Source organism: Dermacentor silvarum, chromosome 8 (genome assembly GCF_013339745.2).
Source record: "Dermacentor silvarum isolate Dsil-2018 chromosome 8, BIME_Dsil_1.4, whole genome shotgun sequence".
NCBI classification, from domain to species: Eukaryota; Metazoa; Arthropoda; class Arachnida; order Ixodida; family Ixodidae; genus Dermacentor; species Dermacentor silvarum.
In genome coordinates, this window is record NC_051161.1 from 92,318,679 (window position 1) to 92,339,978 (window position 21,300).

The 21,300-nt window shown below is 46.9% G+C and overlaps 1 protein-coding gene across 3 annotated transcripts in view; it reads right to left on the bottom strand.

The window, feature by feature from the left end:
* Positions 1–1,570: 1,570 nt before the first annotated feature.
* LOC119461580 (sulfotransferase 1C2) overlaps positions 1,571–21,300 on the bottom strand; it is an 81,728-nt gene continuing 61,998 nt past the window's right edge. For all 3 annotated transcript variants that reach the window (XM_049673236.1, XM_037722935.2, XM_049673237.1), the window contains exons 2-4: positions 20,462–20,867; positions 12,542–12,790; positions 1,571–7,375 (exon numbers count right to left, since the gene is read on the bottom strand). In XM_049673236.1, the coding sequence (XP_049529193.1) occupies positions 6,857–7,375; positions 12,542–12,790; positions 20,462–20,782 (1,089 nt within the window). In that variant the 5' untranslated portion in view covers positions 20,783–20,867 and the 3' untranslated portion in view covers positions 1,571–6,856. The remainder of the gene's footprint in view (positions 7,376–12,541; positions 12,791–20,461; positions 20,868–21,300) is intronic.

Consider the following 21,300-nt stretch of genomic DNA (forward strand, 5'->3'; position numbering starts at 1 on the left):
GGTGCCTCGATGCCCTCCTCGCCCACCGCTCGCCTTCCACTGGTAAGTCGCGTTTGCTCTCCGCCGTGCGTTCGCTCCCCGTGAATGGGCGCGTCCCTCGCCCTCGCGCGCTTTCACTCGCACATACAGTATACGGCCAATGAGAGTTTTTTATTGCGATAGCAATTATATGGACACTCAAAAGCAGATTTCTGCCGTCGGCGTCGCCGTCGTCGTCGCCGTGAGGTTCCGTATGACGTCAATGGAGATGAAATCGTCGCCGCGCGCCGAACGCTGTATGTGCGAGTGATGGATGGATGGATAGATGGATAGAAACTTTTATTGAGCGATGGTAAGTATCGCGGTGAGTCTTCGAAGATCGGAGGCTCTTGGTCTCGCGGTGGGGGGGGGGGGGGGGGGGGGCCCTCAGTCCAGGGCTCCGCTCGCCGTCGCCGCCCTGCGTGCCCTGTCAATCAGGCTAAGCTGATCGTCCAAGGCCTCGCTGGCCAACAGCGACTCCCACCGCTCCGCGCTCGGGTGTTGGATGGGGGGTAAGCCAGTAATTGCACGACACGCCCATGTAATGTGCAATAGAGTGGCTTTCTCGGAACACCACGGGCAGCGTGAAGGGTATGCCGTGGGGTGGATTTTGCTGAGGAGGTGGAGGTTGGGGTAGGTACCTGCCTGGATAAGTCTCCAGCTGGTAGCCTTCTCTTTGGTGAGTGAGCGATGGGGGGGGGGGAGAGTATTTTCTTCGGGTACCCTTATAATAATTTAGAATGGACGAATAGTCACACGGTACTGGAACGGGTGCCTCAGGGGCAGGGTGATCGGGTGCTCGGCTTGTATACCCTCGAGCGACCCTGTCCGCCGCCTGGTTTCCCTCCAGCCCCGCGTGGCCAGGTGTCCATATGATCTTATGCCTGATCGGAGGTGTTCGAATGTGCAGCTGTTCGCCAGCGTCATGTGCCCTTAGGAGGATATTGAGCGCAGGTTGAGAAATGCGTCCTTTCAGGTAATTGCGGCAGGCGGCCTGGGAGTCCGTGAGAACGTGAAACGAGTGAAAGGGCGTGAGGGGCGCGCGCTTTCACGGGGAGTGAACGCACGGCGGAGAACAAACGCGCGTTCTGCGCCGTGCTCGCTTAAGGGCTGCAGAAGTAGGCGTCTCTTTCCTCCTTTACAATCACCATATATGTAGAGCAAACGCGCCTTCTTCCGACGCGCGAGAGGCCGTGGGGGAGGGGGGGAGGGGGAGGGAAGGGAGGCGAAGTTTAGCTGCGGCACCAAGTGCCTATTTATATCAGAGGTTCCGGCAACAGTCACCAACACCGCACGCATTTTGAGCGAACGCGGGCAAAACGCCGACGGCGTCGACAACAGTTCTGCGTGTTGCCGGTGCTGCTGCATGTCCAAGTTTATACAGCTGATATAAAGCTAATATCATTACTCCGTATAGCTATCTACAAATTTGCTATCGCAATTGATGCTTCGCCTTTCAGGTGAAACTGCTACAACTTTTTTTTCTATTACCGGACGCGACTATCGAAGAGTGAGCCCTTAATGGCTTCGCTGTAAAAAAGAAAAGAACAAGTCCCAGTTGTTTGTCTCTTTATTTAAACAATAACAAAACGTGATGGATTCAACTATGATGAAGGGCGATCTCAGTGGATGAACTGAATTGGATGAGTGTTTGCTAAAGCGCACCAACAGTACCTATTCTATCAAACAGCTTATTTACCGATGCGATCAATGGCCTCATTGACAAGATCAAAGAAACAATAAAATAAAACAAGCAACGTTCTGCAAGTAAACGAACAACAAAGACATATGTCATAAAAGCTGTAAATGATAGAGGTTATTCATCTCGAAGGGCTGAAAAACACGGTGATGACGCTTGAGGAACTTGCACGTCGTTGAGTGCAACGTCGCCGGCGCGTGTTGGAGCGACGCTACTGCGCTATGTTCGGCGCTTTGTTCCCTGCCTTGTGAACGTATTTAAGCCGCTACGTAATAAAACTCCAGCGTTCGTGGCGCCTTAAGTGCTTACAGTGCATTCGCTTCTATTCATTTGCTTGCTTATGCATTTGGAAGCAATAGAGCGTCGGCATGCCAAGTGGCTTTGTCGAAGCCATCAACAATGTTTACGGAAGTTGTTAGAAAACAACGACAACGTTCCGCATGCATTACGGGGGCGTAAGCTCGCGGATGTGACACAGGCGCTGCCTGCATGCCTTGGTCGCTCAATACGTCCAGCAGAAAAATGACCACTAACACTGCGTTCTACTGATCGTCTTATAGCACTACGGCTATATGTACTAAAAAAAGGTATTGAAAGGCATCATTCAAGATGTGTTTCAAGAATACGTAGGGTCTAAAAGCGATAAATGATGGCTCCTTTATAGACACCGCAGGTGGCTTACAATTATACTGCCTTAAACCAATTATTGATGGAACGGAAAATGATAGGTGCCACATTGAGACAGACAGCGGTGTGGGTTAGAGCGCAAACAGGGATTAGCTGATATTCTAATTGAGATTGAGAGGAACAAGTGTAGTTGAAGCGGTCGTGCAATATGTAGACAGACAATCGGTGTTTCACAAGAGTTACAATATGGGGGCCAATGGAAGGAAAGCGCAGTCGTGGACGGCACAGAACCAAAGGATGGTGCATTGAAATTAGGAAATTCGCTAGCATATAGGGAGGAGCTAGCTCACGCAAGACAAGATTAATTGGAGATTGCTAAAGAAGGAGCCTTCGTCCTGCAGTGAACGGTCAAATAGGCTGCCAGTGCTGGTGCTGCTTATGATGGCTACGGCCGACTTATTGCACGACCTTCATTATGACGCTGTTGTATCGCTCTGAAGCGACCAGCTGAAAGTGATGTAAAGGAACGATCGTGGACGACCGAAAGTAATACGAAGACATTTTTTTTTTGCTTTTGACTCCATATATGGCTGAAAATCTAAGAACGTAATCGGTCTTATTTAGGTTTGCTTGCGTTGAATGCGCGATATGAGGCAAGCGGGAAGTCGAAAGAGTCGCGCCTTTTCGGTATCTGCCCAGGTCCCAAGGAAGCAAGCAATGCGATTAGCGGAGAGAGACGATGACATGCATGGATAGTCAGTCAGATAGGCGTGAATAAGCTTATTGGATTCAATTCAATCAGTGGGTTTATGGCCCACTGGCCTCGTGAAATATTCTGCCATTAGCTAATTTAAATTAAGAGTTGTGTGCTTTCTTATACAGTACGTGTAAGCTTGATTTAGTATTTCCATATAGTTATGCCCTACTGTTTAGTTATGCCCTACTGTTTATGTATTTACACACATTTCTATATGTATATGACACTTTGCTTTTTGCTGCCCTTTCCGACCTTCTGTATCTACCTCATACCCCTGGCAATAAATAAATAAATTGAATCGAGTTGAACTTGAATTGGATCTTTAGAGATGCTCTGTATCATTTTTGTGATCAAGGGCAGAGATTGCGTCAGCTCGTTTCAGTATACAAGTCAACAACCCTGGTTTTAATGGGCCAGAGATGGCAACGTGCTTTAGTGTTTGACTAGATGGAAAGCCCGCATATAGGAGCTTCTTTATTTTTTTCTGCGATATACTTTTGTTCAAAAGTAAAGTTTTACAGCACCAGTGCAATAAACCTCTGCGACGGAACAAGACGAGTGCATTTAAAAACGAAAAGAACAGCATCTCTATCATGCTAATAATAACTTCGTGCCATGGCGGGTTTGGAATGAAAATTCGGAATGTTAGCGTAGTTTCAGACGAAATCGTCGAATCTACACTATACTGATGCCGTCGTGTGCACATGTGTGTGCCAAATTGTTTGAAAGCAGATTGCAGAGTGTAGTCAGAGTAAGACTACGCTCTGAATCGGGGGAAAATGGCAAAAAAGAGAGAAAGAAAGAAAGAAACTGAACTTTGCTCCTCCTTTCATTGACTTTAGCTTATCAAGTTGTAGGAAACCTTCCATTTGTCGTACAAGGAATGCTGGAAAAGGCGTTGGTGAAACCGCAATCTCTGAAAACGCATTTTTTAGACTATCCGCAGCGATGTTAAGGAGGTAGTCATGAGCCAACTGCAGGAATAGTGCAAATGCTATTGATCTGTGGGTGATAAATGAGGGTGAATTTGCTTCGTAAAGCGGTTCTCATGAAGGAATGTGTATTTGCACAGAGCCACTGCATTGAGGAGCGTATCGCATGCAGCGAAAAGATGGTCTATATGGACTATCCGACTTCGAAGGTGCTGCAAACTAAAGACCTAAATTAGCACCTTTTGAATCAACCACGGTGCCCGAAGGGCGTATATCCGTTAAAAAAATGTGCGAAACATTGTTAGGAACTCGACTTACTTCCTAAGGCGATTTCATACGAATATTGGCACATTTGTTTTCATAAAAATGCTTATGTGATACAGTTAGAGTGCGCAGCTATTCCAATGCATCGTAAGTTAAAAAAAAAGACAGACAGAGGGATATACAGGTATACGTCCGCGACATCTGACAAAAACAAAAAGCGTGTTGTTGAAGTGAACCGCAAATAACTTCAGATTGACGCTACGCTTCAAGTGACAGCTAGAGAAGATGTCGGAAATGAACACGCAAGAAAGCGCGGCCTACGGAACCAGTCGCTCAGCCATTAGTATTGGTGCCGTATCATATTGATACATGCAAATTGCGTGTTTCTTCTGGACGATGCGCGCGGGCGCCCAGACGAAGACGACGAACTGCTCTTTGCTCTCGAGCTGTCGGCTGATCTGGCCAGCGGTGCAGCTATCCTTTGTAAATATACTTGTAAATAGTCTCCAGTACTTAATCCTTCGTTCGCGTAACATTTTGGTGGAGGTGCGGGGTAACGATCCCCGTACCTCTCGCACGCCAAGAGTGCAGTTTCCTGCTCCAAGTGACGCTATGCGCAAGGGTCAACGAATCGGTTCCCGCTACAGTCCTTGCAAAATGAATACTTTGGTCCTCTGGACGAGGAAGATGGTCTATATTGGTGATTAGAGCTGTACTCGCGAACAACTTTCGGCAGCAATGAAGAGAAAGCTACACGGGCGGAACCTCCGCACGTGTGTTACGTACTGCGCCGTTTGACAGCGCTTTTATTTTCTTGAACAGATACTGAATCGGAAGAGCAAACGTGGAAGAGAGAAGCTAAAAAATCAGTGATAAATTTTGTCCCATTTTCCTGTTGTAAATAAGATGTTATATTTACTCTTCAGCAGCTTACACTTCAATATTGTACTTCCCATATTTAATATTGAACGCTTATTCCTTATCATGTGCCCAAATATCGGTACCCGAGCGTTCTTGCAATCCGCCCCTTCGGAGAGTGGCCGCCGAATCCGAAATTCGAACACGCGACCTCCTGCTCCACAGCCACGATGAAGCACAGCTGTTTTTTTTTTTTTTTTTTTTTGGTTCGCACCACGCAGACCTGAACGGACACATCACGGAGCACTCGTTATCAACCTCTGTCATTCGTGTGGTTCGCAGCGCTGCAAAATGTCGGGTACAAAAAAAAAAAAAAAAAAAAAAAGGAACTGGACCTCAGGGTAGCGCTTGCGTACCATAGCCCCCAAAAGGCTTTATACTTACAACGTGCCACATATACTTGCGTCTTTTTGCCAGCTTCCGTGGCGAAAACGAGTACGCGTGTGCTCGCACACAGCGCGAAGCTATACTATATAACATACGATGCACGCTTCGGCGTCAGAGTTTTAGCGGATGCTAAAACTCTCTTGCTCGTGCACGAACGATGATAAGGGTTCTCAACTCGACAGCGATATGTCTTATTCGACTATTACGAAGTCAGACGCGTAGAATTTCAAGACTATACACCGCTGTCCAGCTTTCTTGTACATGCCTATAAAAAAAAAAAAACTTGTTCGCGATTATCAGGATGACTATACAAATGTCTCTGCCTGCATACGAAGTTGTAGGTGGCGTATACATTGCACGTAATGATCCAGAGCGAGTTCGACGTTTCGAGAACCCGCTGAACGCAAGAACACTGCACGACAGACACGCTATGAAGTAGAGATGTCTCGCATACGTCGTATGTAGCCCGGTCGCCTAACTTTCTCCTTGCAGATGTCGTAGGGCGAGTCATTTCTGTGGTCATTCAGAATACGTTGCCGACCGCTGGGTGCACGAATGTATGCATGTCCAGAGATACAAGTGATTCGTGTCCTTGGTGCCGTGTGAAAGTGGCCGCTCCTATATGAGGGCTTCTGCGTCGTTATCACTACCGACTGGCAATGGCTCGCGGTTTTACCGTTTAGAAGCGACCTTCTGCCACAAAAGAGAGAGAGAGAGAAAAGCGGCCCTGCTCGCGTGAATGATCAAGCAAGCTCTTCATCGAGCAAATGCAGGGCCAGGCGCGCGAAACTGTGGTGCTACAACTGTGTCCGATTTCGCGTGCTCACGATGTGGCAAGACCCCCAAAATCTAACGTGTATGTGACACCTCTAAAAGAAAGAAAAAACGCAAATACACGTGCTCTGCTTCAAGCGTCACGGCCCGTATTCACAAAAGAAATTTCTTACGCGAAAACTGCTTGCACGAGCAACTGACAGCCTATCAAGATGTCGGATACGTTGTTAGAAAAGGCAGCCGGCCAACAGCAAGCAGCTCTTACGAATGGGAACCTACGCGAATTCGGCCCCGGGAAACGAGGCCGGCGCCTTCGCCAGTTCCGAAAGCTACGCAGATTTTCTGCGTAGGTCGGAGGAAAGTTTTTTTTCTTCTTAGTCCTACAGGACGTGTGCCAAGGACACAAGTCTTTCTTTCGGAGGTCTCGAAACGGCTACCAGGTGATGAATCAGTGGCTGTGCATGCCACCTCTTCGACGACTCAGAAGTCGCTGTCATCCTCTTCGTCCAGGTCCAGCCAGAGCTTCCAGAGACCCGAGTCCTTGGAGCGCTCCCTGAGGAGCCGCTCCAGCTGGCGCTCCTGGCCGCCGTTGAGCGTCGAGCGCCAGTCGCCCACGGTTCCTCGACGCGCGAACGTCCGCGTGCGCAGGGCGGGCGCCTGCACCACCACGTTGTCCACATCGTCCTCTTCCTCTTCTTCGTTCTTCTTGTCGTCCTCGCCCTTGGCCTCCTGGAAGCGGTGCACGGTGCGCGTGGTGTGCTCCTTCATGAAGTCATACGAGCTGTGGTGCACGATCATGTCGAGCGCGCTCTCGTCCAGCGCCACGGACTCGAGCCACTCGTCGCCCAGGAACTGGGCCAGCCTCTCGATCACCTCGTGCGGCGACCGCTTGATGTCCTCGTAGAGCAGGAACATCACGTTGGGCTCCGCGCGCCGCTCGTACCAGCCGCATACGTGGTCGAAGTAGTCGCCCCAAATCATGTCGCCGCTCACGAACTCCTGCGAGTCACGCGGGAAAGAGAACAGCCGGGTGGTCATGCGGTGAACACGATCTACCGTCATGGTTAAAAAATAATAAAGACATATATCTCCATATAGACTGGGAAGGCTTAGGAGTGAGGATCAACGGCGAATACCTCAGCAATCTTCGGCTTGCAGATGACATTGTCCTATTCAGCAACAATGGGGACGAATTACAACAAATGATTGAGGACCTTAACCGAGAGAGTGTAAGAGTGGGGTTGAAGATTATTATGCAGAAGTCAAAAATAATGTTCAATAGCCTGGCAAGGGAACAAAAAAATGTGGTTGATCCCTCTTATATAGGAATCGGTATAGAACACGAAAGTGAAACGTGTCTTCACAGAAGTAGTGTAATGTTTATTGCACATTGATATATAATGTCTATTGGTGTTTTGTGGCTAAAGCGCCCTTAGGCGTTGATGCACCCACGCTGACGCCTGGTGGCACGTCTCCTCCATCACGACTACCAACGTTGATGACCATGAGCAACCGTCGTGCATATGGAAGCTGCACTACGCTGCACACGCTAGCACAACGCGAAAGACGAAGCACGTAACTGACACACTAATACAACGCGCAAGACAAAGCACGTAACTGAATCGTCACCGAGTCAAATCAGCGCGTACAGCGCGTCGTATTGCAGCCTCCGCGATCAACTTCAGAAACATTTTCAGAGCTAATTGCGGAGGCCACGCTCCGCTGTGCTGAGTACGGTGAACGCCACCTAGGTGGCGTTGGTAGTGCTTCTTGATGCCAGCGTCCCTTCGAATGCTGGCATCGAGGCGTCGTAGTGCTGAGACCACCGAAGCGTTCACTGTCGGTGCGCGTTAGTGTCATAATGCAGTACTTCTCTTTTCTGCTCGTAGGCGGCGGCACCGCCCCGAGCAAGAGCGCGGGTACACGGAGGAATGTTAGATATATAAGGCGCGTCTGTGTAGCTCCCTGCAAATGCGTTTGTGGCGCAATGGGTTAAACGCTCGGCGATCTATCGTCGCGTTGTGGAACGTTGTGAAACCAGAAGAAAAGTTTGTGGAACTTTTTCTTCTGGTTTCTTTCTTTGTATTATGTTCGTGTACATTGTAAGAACGTCACATCCGTGACGGAAATACGTCAGTGAAGTCTTGGTGGACCCCGGCATAAAACACTTTCGTGTTAAAATTCAGCATCGCCAGTCAGCCTCTAGAGTGTGCAAAGGAGTACGTTTACCTAGGTCAATTACTCACAGGGGACCGAGATCACGAGAAGGAAATTTACAGAATAAAAATGGGTTGGAGAGCATACGGCAGGCATTGCCGAATACTTTCAATCCAGGACGAAGGCCTCTCCCTGCGATCTCCAATTACCCCTGTTTTGCGCTAGCTGATTCGAACTTGCGCCTGCAAATTTCATAACTTCATCACCCCACGTAGTTTTCTGCCATCCTCGACTGCGCTTCCCTTCTCTTGGTATCCATTCTGTAACTCGAATAGTCCACCGGTTATCCATCCTACGCTTCACATGCCTGCCCAGCTCCATTTCTTTCTCTTAATGTCAATTAGAATACCGGCTATCCCCTTTTGCTCTCTGATCCACACCACTCTCTTCCTGACTTATAACGTTAGGCTAACATTCTTCGTTCCATTGCTCTTTGTGCGGTTCTTAACTTGTTCTCGAGCTTCTTTGTTAACCTCCAAGTTTCTGCCCCATATGCTAACACCGGTAGAATGCAATGATTGTACACTTTTCTTTTCAACGACAGTGGTAAGCTCCCAGTCAGGCTCCCTGCCGTATGTACTCCAACCCAAATTTATTCTTCTGATCAAGGTCCCCTGTGAGTAATTGACCTAGATAAACGTGCTCCTTTACAGACTCTAGAGGCTGACTGGCGATCCTGAATTCTTGTTCCCTAGTCAGGATATTGAACATTATCTTTGTCTTCTGCATAATAATCTTCAACCCCACTATTACACTTTCTCGCTTAAGGCCCTCATTCATTTGTTGTAATTCGTCCCCATTGTTTCTGAATAGGACAATGGTATTACTAAGATATTCCCCGCTGATCCTCACTTTGAAGTCTTCCCAGTCTAAGAGCTTGAATACTTCTTCTAAGCATGCAGTCAAAAGCATTGGAGAGATTGGGTCTCCTTGCCTGACCCCTTTCTTGATAGGTAACTTTCCACTTTTCTTGTGGAGAACCAAGGTTGCTCTGCAATCCTTGTAGATATTTGCCAATATATTCACGTATGCCTCCTGTACTCCTTGATTACGCAATGCCTCTATCTCCACTCGCTGGTATCTCTACCGAATCAAATGTATTTTCATAATCTTTCACCTTAAAAAGAGCTTGATTGTACTCCGCAGATTTCTTGTTTACCTGGTTGATGAGATGGATATGATCCATCGTAGAATATCCCTTCGTGAAGCCAGCCTGTTCCCTTGGTTGGCTGAAGTGTTGCCCTGATTCTATTGGAAATTATCTTGGTGAATGACAGTTTTGACAGTTAAGCGAATTCTATCTGATCTCCTGAGTTTTATAAAACACTTTCATGTTTTGTCGTTTCTTTATTAGGTCCTTTGTTACTTGGGAGAGCTTACCTACAGTTTTTTTTCTTTTTGCCTTATCGCCAACTTCAATTGCTGCTTCTGATAGCAGCCTAGTTACGGTTACATTCATTACCTCTATGTTGTATTCATCTTCCTGTTATAAAGCTGCATATTTGTGTGCGAGCACTAGCCAGAATTGGTCTCCTTTTACCCTTACTGCGTCTAGGTTGGCTTGTTTCTTCTTGACTAATTTTATTCTTTCTCTCTTCGAATTCAGAGAAATCCTAGACCTCACTAATCTATGGTCACTGCACTTTACCCTACCTAAAACTTCCAGATCTTGCACTCTTCTGGGATCGGTAGAGAGTACGAAACCTATTCCATGCCTTGTTTCTTCATTAGGGCTTTTCCAGGTCCACTTCCTGTTGCTGCGCTTCCTGGAGAAGGTATTCATTATTCAGAGCCTATTCCTTTTCGCGAATTCTATCAACATCTCTCCTCTAGTGTTCCTAGAATCGATGCCGTAGTTACGAATTGCGTGCTCACCAGCCTGCTTTTTCCCCACTTTTGCATTGAAGTCACTCATGACTACAGTATACTGAGTTTGCACCTTTCTCATCGCTAATTCAGCATCTTAATAAAACTGTTCTTTTTCTTCATCATCGTGACTCGAGGTTGGGGTGTAGGCTTGTACTACCTTCATTCTATACTTCTTATTCAGCTCTACTGCGACGACTGCTAACCTCTCAATAATGCTGTAGAATTCATCAATGTTGCCCGCTATGTCCTTATGGACTAGAAATCCTACCCAGAATTCTCTCTTATTTGGAAGAGCTCTGTAGCAGAGGACGTGGACGTTAGTCAGCACTGTATAAGCCTCACCAGTTCTAACCTCACTAAGGCCAATAATATCCTTGGCAATGCCTGATAATTTCTCAAATAGCCCTGCTAAGCTAGCCTCACTCGAGACGGTGCGGATGTGGAACATTGCCAGGTTCAGTTTCCATTGGCGGCCTGTCTTGACCCAGAGATTCTTAGCACCCTCTGCCGCGTCGCAGGTCTGACCGCCGCCTTGGTCAGGTGCTCCGCAGCCGCTGGGGATTGAGGGCCAAGAAGTAAATGTAGGAGTCATGAGGGAGGTAGTGGCCGAATACTGCACCAGGGAGGCCAATTCCTGTTCTGGTGAGGGAGTGACCTTGTTGAAGCTTAGTGGGCCTTCCTAATTTGGTTGCATCTGGACTTATCGTTGCATCTGGATCCCCACTAGCTATCGGCAATATATTTTCTTGCCGGTGTCAGGCGCCACTCCATGCCTGAAAATGTAGTGGACTGGAGGAGGATTCGAACTTACGACCTTCAGATTAGAAGCCCAGTGTTCTACCTCTGCTGTGGTGGCATGGAGTAATTTACTAATACACTTGAAATATTTTTTTTCTCTTTAGTGTCTCTTTAACCAAAATAAAAAAAAAAGATATGGATCAGTCCATTAAAAAAATAAAGTACACAATGCACATGCGTAGTAGACGTTCATCACATCAAGAAAAAAAATCGAATCGCGCTTTCAAATAGACAGACGTGGCGCTGACGCTACCCATGCCTCTTTTCCTGATAATAAAGGGACACTAAAGGCAAATACCAAGTCGACGTGGACTGTTTAAATACCAGTCCAGAAACCTCGCAACACTTGTTTCGTGCAAGGAAAAGACTTAGTTTACGAGAAAATTGCATCTGAAGGGTCCGAATACCTTTATGGCAATTCAAATCTCCCACCCTGTCAACCGGGAAGTGGTGACGTTGCATACGCCATCAACGCCCTTTGCTGCCGTCGGTGAGTGAAACGGCGCCCGACAGACGGCGGTACGATGCACCGTTGCTTAAAGCCAAGGGGCTTTACCGTTGCTGCAGCTGCGTTTGTTCAAGTGGCGTGGACCGTTCGGCCATCCCGCGACATCACATGCAAGTGGAATTCTCTGCTACTTGCAGTTTGTGCGACTTTCGCGAGCCACCAAAACCAGTGCAGCACTACGCGATAACGGAACAACTGAAACGCAAAAGCGCGGGCGGCGCAGAGTCAAGCGAGAACGAAACCTTTCGACCGCCCGCATCGTCGACGGTGTAATGTCAATGAGTTCTTTTGTCTAAAAGTGAAATAGAACTGGTCAAGTAGCGTTTTCTTTCGCCTTATAATGCAAGACAATCATGTTTTTATAACGAATGGGTGAATACTAGTGACAGAATTTAAACGAGGAGTGCCTTCGTCATCTGGCAAGTACTTGAATGTCCCGGAGGAGTCTCTAATCGTGTCCTGAATTTACCTTAATTTCTAAGGCTCTGCGCGAGATAGTATTGTCGCGTTAGGGATACTCGAGCACTAATTCATAACTTTAGCTTGGCTTAGTATTTGCCTTTAGTGTACCTTTAAAGACCTCCAAATGTTCGCATGCAGTAGTTATTTGCCTTTACTTCAATAAAGAACCTCTCTCTCTCTTTGCTTCTGTCCTCTAGTAGACTGCTGTAAATCACTTGTAAGCGTAACACCCGTCGTGCCCGTTATTCTTTTCCTTGGGTTTGTTGAACCAATTTGCCCAATGACAAGTTCTTTTCGATTCGCTCTGTCACCTGGAACGCGGCGTCCATGGACTTCTGCTTGAGGAAGAGCTGCCGGTTGAGGAAGATGGAGACGAAGCAGTCCTTGGGATTCCGCGCCACGTAGATGTACTTGGCGCGCTCCGACCAGGGCATCAGCTGGACTGGCAGGTGCGACTTGATGGCGTTGGGACGTGGCATGCGGCGCACCGCCTCAGCGCCCACCAGCTCCAAGTGCGGCGTCGCCTTGGACCACTGGACGTAGTCGCCAGACGGGTGGCCCTGCGACGTGCGACAAAAAGCTCAGTTGTGGCGGATCGCCACGGAATCCAAAAGAATGACGCTAACGAACAAGGGCGTTCAGCACCACTTAGGCGCAGCTAAACATGGATAGTGTAACGAGAGTGCTGTGTGACTCCGTTGTGGGATACTATAAGATTTGCCTCACCAAACGAGTCATGCGCGTCCCAGGGTGCTTTGAGTGTCCACTAAGGGCGTTCGTTTGCATTGCGGCAAATACTTCCCAATAATAATAATAATAATAATAATAATAATAATAATAATAATAATAATAATAATAATAATAATAATAATAATAATAATAATAATAATAAGAATACGAACATTCTAGAAAAACGACCTTCAAATTTCAATTGTAAGCCGAATATTTTCTCACTTCTAAACATATTAAAATGTAACGCTTACGTGGAGTCAGTCTAAAAGCAAAAAAAAAAAACGAAAAAAATTGAAGGTTCATTTAGGTTATTTAATACACGTAATGCCATTCACGGCTGGACTTAATCGTGTCAACTGATGATCTCGTAAATAAGATGCGCACCGTAAAGGTGACCCCAACTGGCGTAAGATGATAATTAATGACAGTAATAAAACACATGAACAGCACGTCACAATATGGTTAAAGGATCAAAATGTAGTACTACAGCAACGCACATCGTCTCGCGCGGCCGAGAATGTGGTGAGATTGCTTAAATACGTAATGAAATGTGTTGCCTAACTCGAGAGAACCCATTTGTAAGCTGAACAAAGGCGAGGAACCTTCATTGAATGACTGAAAATTATTGCGCATAATTCAGCAACTTCCTGTGTTCGCTCAGCAACTGGTGCCTCTCCGCAGCAACTGTGGCTCCCCTAGTTGCAGCGGAATCGCTCAGAACAGACACAATTTCTCCCTTTAAACTCGAATCCCTTATATTCGAACCGGAAACGAATATTCGACAATTTCGAATATTAAATTCTCGAATCAAATTCGAATGAATAGCAGACTATTTGATTCCTATTCGAGATTTTGAGTATTCGCATTCCCCTACTCATCCGACCTGTACGCACGCATTACCTGCATTGTAGGACCTCGCCCAACCAGGTATCCGGGTGCAGCGTGTTCAGCGCTGCTGCGTACGATGCAGAACATAACGGGCGATGTCTTCACCTTGACCACGCGCATGTTAGCCGCATAACAAGGCCAAGTGTTTCAAAGCAAGTAAACCTCCGATAAATCTTCATGACGCAAAAATTTACACATTTTACGAGTTGAAATGAGGCTGGTTTAGCTCTTTCCATTCGTTGTTGTCGGTGAAGAAGAAATGCTTGCAAACGGTGGCGTGACAAACACTTTCAGGTGTATGAGGATATAGTCAAGCTTCTTTGTCAGAAGATGAGATGGAAGCAAGCACATATAGTCGTCTACGTTGAAGATGAAGCGACCTCCATGGCTTCATGGCAGGGCTTGTGCGCAGCTCCTTATGACCTGGCCAAGGTGACGGATGGAATGAAATAACGTTGAATAAACTTAAACTCCACAACATACAAGCAGAAAGCTATATGTATACGTGCCTCACCGAAAAAGTTCGTTCTCATGAACTACGCTCAAAGGCTAACCGTGGCCATGGCGAAGCGCACGCGCACGCACGCGCGTACGCACGCACGCACGCACACACGCACGCACACACGCACGCACGCACGCACGCACGCACACACACACACACACACACACACGCACGCACGCACGCACGCACGCACGCACACACACACACACACACACACACACACACACACACACACACACACACACACACACACAAACAAACAAACAAACAAACAAACACAAACACGCGCGCGCGCTTTTTACAGCAGTCCGCAGCAGCCTCCCCCTTGAGCTGCTCCGCCGCTTGGCCAAAAAGCCTCGACGACTGTGCTTTCGTTACAGCGTCTGTAATGGCACGTGAGTGTTCCTTCGATGCTGTAATTGCGTGATAGATTACTGTTTATTGCTATAGTAGCACCTAAGCAAGGAGTTATCGATTATGTTTTACTACTGCTTGATTTGTTGCCACGCTAATTGTGAGTCGATTGTATGTTTTTTATGAATCCCACCACTCCTATCTTGGTCCCGAGTTGAACCAATAGTACTAAACAAACAAACAAACAAACAAACAAACAAACAAACAAACAAACAAACAAACAAACAACGAACGAACGAACTAAACGAACGAACGAACGAACGAACGAACGAACGAACGAACGAACCAACAAACAAACAACCAAACAAAACAACACAAACAAACAAACAACAACAAACAAACAAACAAACAAACAAACAAACAAACAAACAAACAAACAAACAAACAAACAAACAGGTGCTCGCAGTCATCTCGCCATGCAGTGATGTCGGCGACCCCAACAAAGAGAATAAAAGAGACGCGAAAATACGTTTCTCATTTACAGTGATGAGTTTGATTATTTAAGTTGAGCTACACCAGGAGAGTGTTTGAAGTGGGCGCAACTGGTGGGGGTCATCATAACTGGGGTATTACATAAAAGGGGAGCGGTACACGAAAACAAAGAGGAAGATTCCTTTTTGAACTATTTGAGCTAAACTAAGTACCGTTTGAAATGCAGAGTAGTAAAAAAGCGAATACCAACAGCAGCCGCATTTTGACAGTTGTTTTTGAAAGTAATAGCGTGCAAAATAACGGAAGCATAAAGAGGAAAATTAGACAAAGAATATTAGACACAGCTAGCTAGTACCCCATAAGTGTGTTGTTAGCAGTTCACTAAAGCATCACGCCCATAGACAACCGGTTCTGATACACTTCTCGAGGTTTCGATGACGTCAGGGAGGAATGAGTTGTTAAACGCGTTGCTCTTAATACAAAGGGGGCTGATTGAGTTGAATATGCGACAAGTTGCTGTTGTGGGTGGAGTTAGTATTGAGCCTTGAGATTCATTGTTATTCGAGACGAATCAGGCTGCTTTGTCTTGTACCCGTTGAAACAGGTGGAACCGATTAGTCCACAATCATACTAAGACGAGTACTCTATTTCCAAACTGTTACGGCTCCACAAAGAAGGAATTACTGACTAGCACTCCTTTAAAACCCTTTCCGATGAAAACTTTACAGGCGAAAAACTTAATTGTGCGCAACTGGACGAGAAAAGAAATGAAAAAAAAAAAATCCCGGCGAGGCTTTTTGCTTTATATTGTAGCCATTTGTCTAGAAGTTTGCAGATTGTGGGAAGATTACGATACTTTAAAAATTCGCGGTCATATCTGTGTGAACAATGATCACAAGTTATTCGATGACATTTTAAGCGATTCAGGTGGCAAGCTTCAAGTTTCGAAAAGGGCCCAAGGGCCCAATCACAGCGTGCCTGCGGAGATTTCCAAAATCGCGAAGAATCAATGATCCGCTGGCCCAAGCATACACATAAATTGTGTAATTAAAGTTACTGGCGCTGTGATTTGTAGCATTAAATATGGCCTTTGCTTTTTTTCCCCTCGGTGTCGAATATTCATTTAGGTGCATTGTATTTCCTACAGGAATCATTGTACTGAAAATATATCAATCGATTACCCAGCCGTTTTATAAGGATGATGCGTTCGTATCGATTATTAAGCCATGATCCGCAGAGCCAGAAGCTTTCCCAGAAAGCGGGTAGCAGATGTGAACTGCTGGTCTGTCACGTGGTACAAGCGGCCACTGAGCGTTCATATATAGAGGGCGTCGCTTAAAAGTTCCGTTGGTCTAAAGTTGATGTTCACTTGGCGCACTTCAATAGCCTAATCACGCGTGGTTGAGGGCTCACACGGAAACGTTGGTCGAATTTCCACTCAATCGTTGCGTCTGACGCCCGAGGAAGTTGACTGCACGCTCAGCAGGAATAGTATTGTGCACCAACGACAGTATTTGTACCTTCTTCCATTCTCTGTTGTTCTGTATGGGACACGCTTTAAACTGCTCGCACACTTTCTCCCACGCCAGTGCTTTGTAACTTCTTGTTGCAGGGTGGAAATGTCGCTACCTGAAATGCGAATTTCTCTGTTTCTCTGGCACGATTTGAACCGCGCCTGGTAATTATTGGCAGATGTTTAGAACAATACACGAGAAGAAAGCGTGGTTACTAGAAAACATACGAAATATAAAGAGTGACTCACCCTGCATTATAAAACATTACATCTTGCGATAGAGAGGCAGAGGAAGAGCGACGACGGAGAAGGAAAGGCATGCAGATTAACCAAAGCCGCGCCCGATAGGTAAGAGGAAAAGGAGAATGATAAGACGAACGAAAGATAAGACATTTAGTAAAGAGGCATTCAGTGTGAGAACACTCGCACCGGAATGTTCGCTAGCAAGTTAAGAAGCCACTATATTACAAGTTAAGAAGCTACAAGTTAAGAAGCTACAATATTAAGAAGCCACTCAATAGTCATTCGACAAAAAAAAACATCAACGATAAGTACAGCGAGCGACCTCAACGCGCACAGTTAGAAGAACGTTTTGCGAACAGAGTTGACCTACTTTTTAGAGCCAATAAATATAATAGTCACGTGAAATGACATTCGCCGCATTTCATCGTATACGCTTCGGATGGAGGCTGCTGTGTAAAACAGGTGCAGAGCTTTCTCGGCACGGCAAAGGAACAGCTGCAGACGTCGGTTACGGAAACCATTTGGACGTAGATGGAAACGTGCGTAGCACATGGCGAACGACGAAGGGAGCTTCGTCGCTAACATCTAAGGTGGATTGTTGCCGTTCGTCCACTGTATCGAGCACAACTTCGGTAACCGAAGTATAAAATATGCGTGCACCACGCTAACTAAAGCGCTGATCGCTTCTGCTCTAAAGGGCCTATTAGGCACATTTGACGGAGGCCAATATTCAACAGCTCCATTCTCCAATATAAGAAACGTCATGCCTCAGCACCATGATGGTATTTACGCAACTAATTTGCAACAAATTACTAAATAAAAACAAAATTGTACAGGCTCTTCTCTGTCATCCCCGGCCTTATTGCTGAGCAGTTCCTCCTTGCCGAAGCAGTCCGACATGTGAAACGTTCTCGGCCAGAGAGGGAGCGTAAATATAACGTAATGTCATCATAAACATCATCAGCCTATATTTATGTCCACTGCAGGACGAAGGCCGGCCCTGCGATCTCCAATTACCCTGTCTTGCGCTAGCTGATTGCAGTTTGCGCCTGCAAATTTCCTAACTTCATCACCCCCACCTAGTTTTCTGCCGTCCTCGACTGCGCTTACTTTTTCTGGGTATCCATTCTGTAACTCTAATGGTCCACCAGTTATCCATCCTACGCACTACATAGCCTGCCCAGCTCCATTTTTCCCTCCTAATGTCAACTAGAATATCGGCTATCTCCGTTTGCTCTCTGATCCACACCGCTCTCTTCCTGTCTCTCAACATTAGGCTTAACATTTATCGTTCCACCGCTCTTTGTGCGGTCCTTAATTTGTTCTCGAGCTTCTTTGTTAACATCCAAGTTTCTGCCCCATATGTTAGCACCGGTAGAATGCAATGATTGTACACTTTTCTTTTCAACGACAGTGGTAATCTCCCAGTCAGGATTTGGTAATGCCTGCCGTATACACTACAGCCCAATTTTATTCTTCTCTAAATTTCCTTATCATGATCAGGGTCCGTTGTGAGTAATTGACCTAGATAACACACTCCTTTACAGACTCTAGAGGCTGACTGGCAATCCTGAATTCTTGTTGCCTTTCCAGGCTATTGAACATTATGTTTGTCTTCTGCATATTAATCTTCAACCCCATTCTTACGCTTTCTCGGTTAAGGTCATCAATCATTTGTTGTAATTCTTCCCCATTGTTGCTGAATAGGGCAATGTCATCTGCAAACCGAAGGTTGCTGAGATATTCGCCATTGATCCTCACTCCTAAGCCTTCCCAGTCTAACAACTTGAATACTTCTAAGCATGCGGTGAATAGCATTGGAGATATTGTGTGTCCTTGGCTGACCCCTTTCTTGATAGGTAACTTTCTCCTTTTCTTGTGGACAACCAAGGTAGCTGTGGAATCCTTGTAGATGTTTGCTAAGATATTCATGTATGCCTCATGTACTCCTTGATCACGCAATGCCTCTATGACTGCTGGTATCTCTACTGAATCAAATGCATTTTCATAATCTATGAAAGCTATATAGACAGGTTGATTGAACTCCGCTGATTACTCGATTACCTGATTGATGACATGGACATGATCCATCGTAGAATATCCCTCCGTGAAGCCAGCCTGTTCCCTTGGTGGGCTGAAGTCAAGTGTCGGCTGCCCTGACTTCTATTGGAAATTATCTTGGTGAATATTTGATAGAATACTGAAAGCAAGCGAATGGGTCTATAATTTTTCAATTCTTTAACGTCTCCCTTCTTATGGATTAGTATAATGTTGGCGTTGTTCCAGCTCTCTGGTAAGCTTGACGTCGTGAGGCATTGCGTATAAAGGGCCGCAAGCTTTTCAAAGTATACTAAATATGCTTTATTAAATATGGTCTGTGGAGCCTTGCTGAAAGACCGTTACGCTTACGAGGCTCGAGGCGGTGTGGCAAGCTTCCTATTACACCAATATCAAACGTAGTACCTACCTCGGCAATAGGCACAGCGCGAGTAAGACAAGATGGACAGCAGTGGACACAGCGTTGACATTAAAACCCCTTAATTAAAAAAAAAAAACGGCGCTCAGCTCATACACACTCATAATCACATTGTAGATACGTCCACTGTAAACCACGCAAATGCTCTCTCGTGCTGAACAAGTATACACTGTTTTGAGCAAGACAGGTATCGCCCAACGCGTGAAATCATTGAAGCTGAAAAGATTGCGCAGTTGGGCGACAGCCGTGTAAGCACTCCACATATATAGCCTTATCGACGAAAGAGTTACGTCTGCTTCGTTGACGTTATCGGACAAAATTGACATTTCAAAAGTGAAGTTTTTGCTATTCTCCAATATTTTATCGGCAAGCCTGTCGGCAGCTACACGAGCTGTTCAACTTACCTTTGCGTGTTGCAGCGCCGCGATTGTGACGTGCAGGTGTGATTATGAATATGCTGCGCGCCGTTTTTTTTTTAAAAGTTTTATGTCAGGTGCTCTGTGCTTCTGCTCCAGCCCGTCTTCTTCCTCGCACTGTATACCTAATGCAGGAACCACGAACAAGCCCAACTATCCACTCTATGGAGCACCAGCGCTGGCCCGGAGGCGCCATACAGCAGCTTGATTGTGTAACTAAAGTATGCTGACACCGTCCGGTATAGGGAGGTCACGATGATTGCACGGCATATTTAACGATAACAGACGCGCGCCTGTGCTAACGTTTGCTTAGAACGATGCGCTCAGCCAAGTCAACGCCACTTAGGTGGTGTTGGCCAAGTTCTGTACATGGCCATACCGGCTGCGAGGAAGCGCATGCGCTGCTATATACGTTCTAGCGCGACAGTGCCCAGGCAGGTCAGCTAGAAGCTGGACACGCGTGCATCAAAATGAGCAGTGAATTTGCTGACGCCAAATCGTAGCACGCGTCACTGTAAACTGTGTCCATCGCTCCCTGTCGGCAGCAGTTACCGCAGCTGCTGTTGACACGCGAAGTTCCGGCGCTTCATGGTTGCCGCCCATTAGTACCTATACCTTGTTGAAGATGAGGTGCACGATGTGCTGGACGAAGGCGGCCCCGCACTTGGAGTAAGAGACGACGAAGACGTCGTCGTCTCGGGGTTCGTACTCCATCGCCGACTCGACCAAGGTGCGCGAGAACTCGCGAGGCAGCTTCAGCCCCCGCACCCAGAAGGTCTCGTCGTCGCCTATCGCAGGGTCTCCGGCGCCAGGCGCGGCGCCGCCGCTCACGTGGCGGTGACCTTCGCCGACGGCCGAAGCCCCGGCCTTGCGGGCGGCCGCGCACGCCGTCATCTGGGGCGTCAGCGACTGCGACCGCCGTTCCGAGTGCGGCATGTCAACTCGGGCCGCGGGTCGCGCTCAGCGCCCGCCGCTGCTCACGGCTTCGACTTGGACAGGTAGGCAGTGTTCGGGGGCACACCTGCGCAAGGAGACGGCTGTGATTCAGCTGGTTGTCCGTGATCGCAGCGGAAGGAGAGAGCTATCAAGTATCGACGTGAAGCTTCGCTCTCTGGTACCAGCGCGTGATATGTGGATGTGGTTTGTAACGCGAGAAAAATCCTCGGAGGCCGTGGAACGTCACTGCACCCACACGCCCCATAGCGTTTAACCAGTATAGAGCTAACCAATGATCGAGTGCCCCCGGCAGCAAATCTCGCCAGGTCTACTACCGGGAAACTCCCGCACGAGTTTGACAATGATGCTCGAATGAGGTTTCTGCGCAACTTTCTTTTTATTTATTATATATGTGGTGCGCGATGTCTCCACTAATGGAATTTCGTACTAAGATTCCTGGATGAAGATTTCGCTCTGCAATTGTTCAGCCACCAAGGAAATCATGGGCACTACAGCAT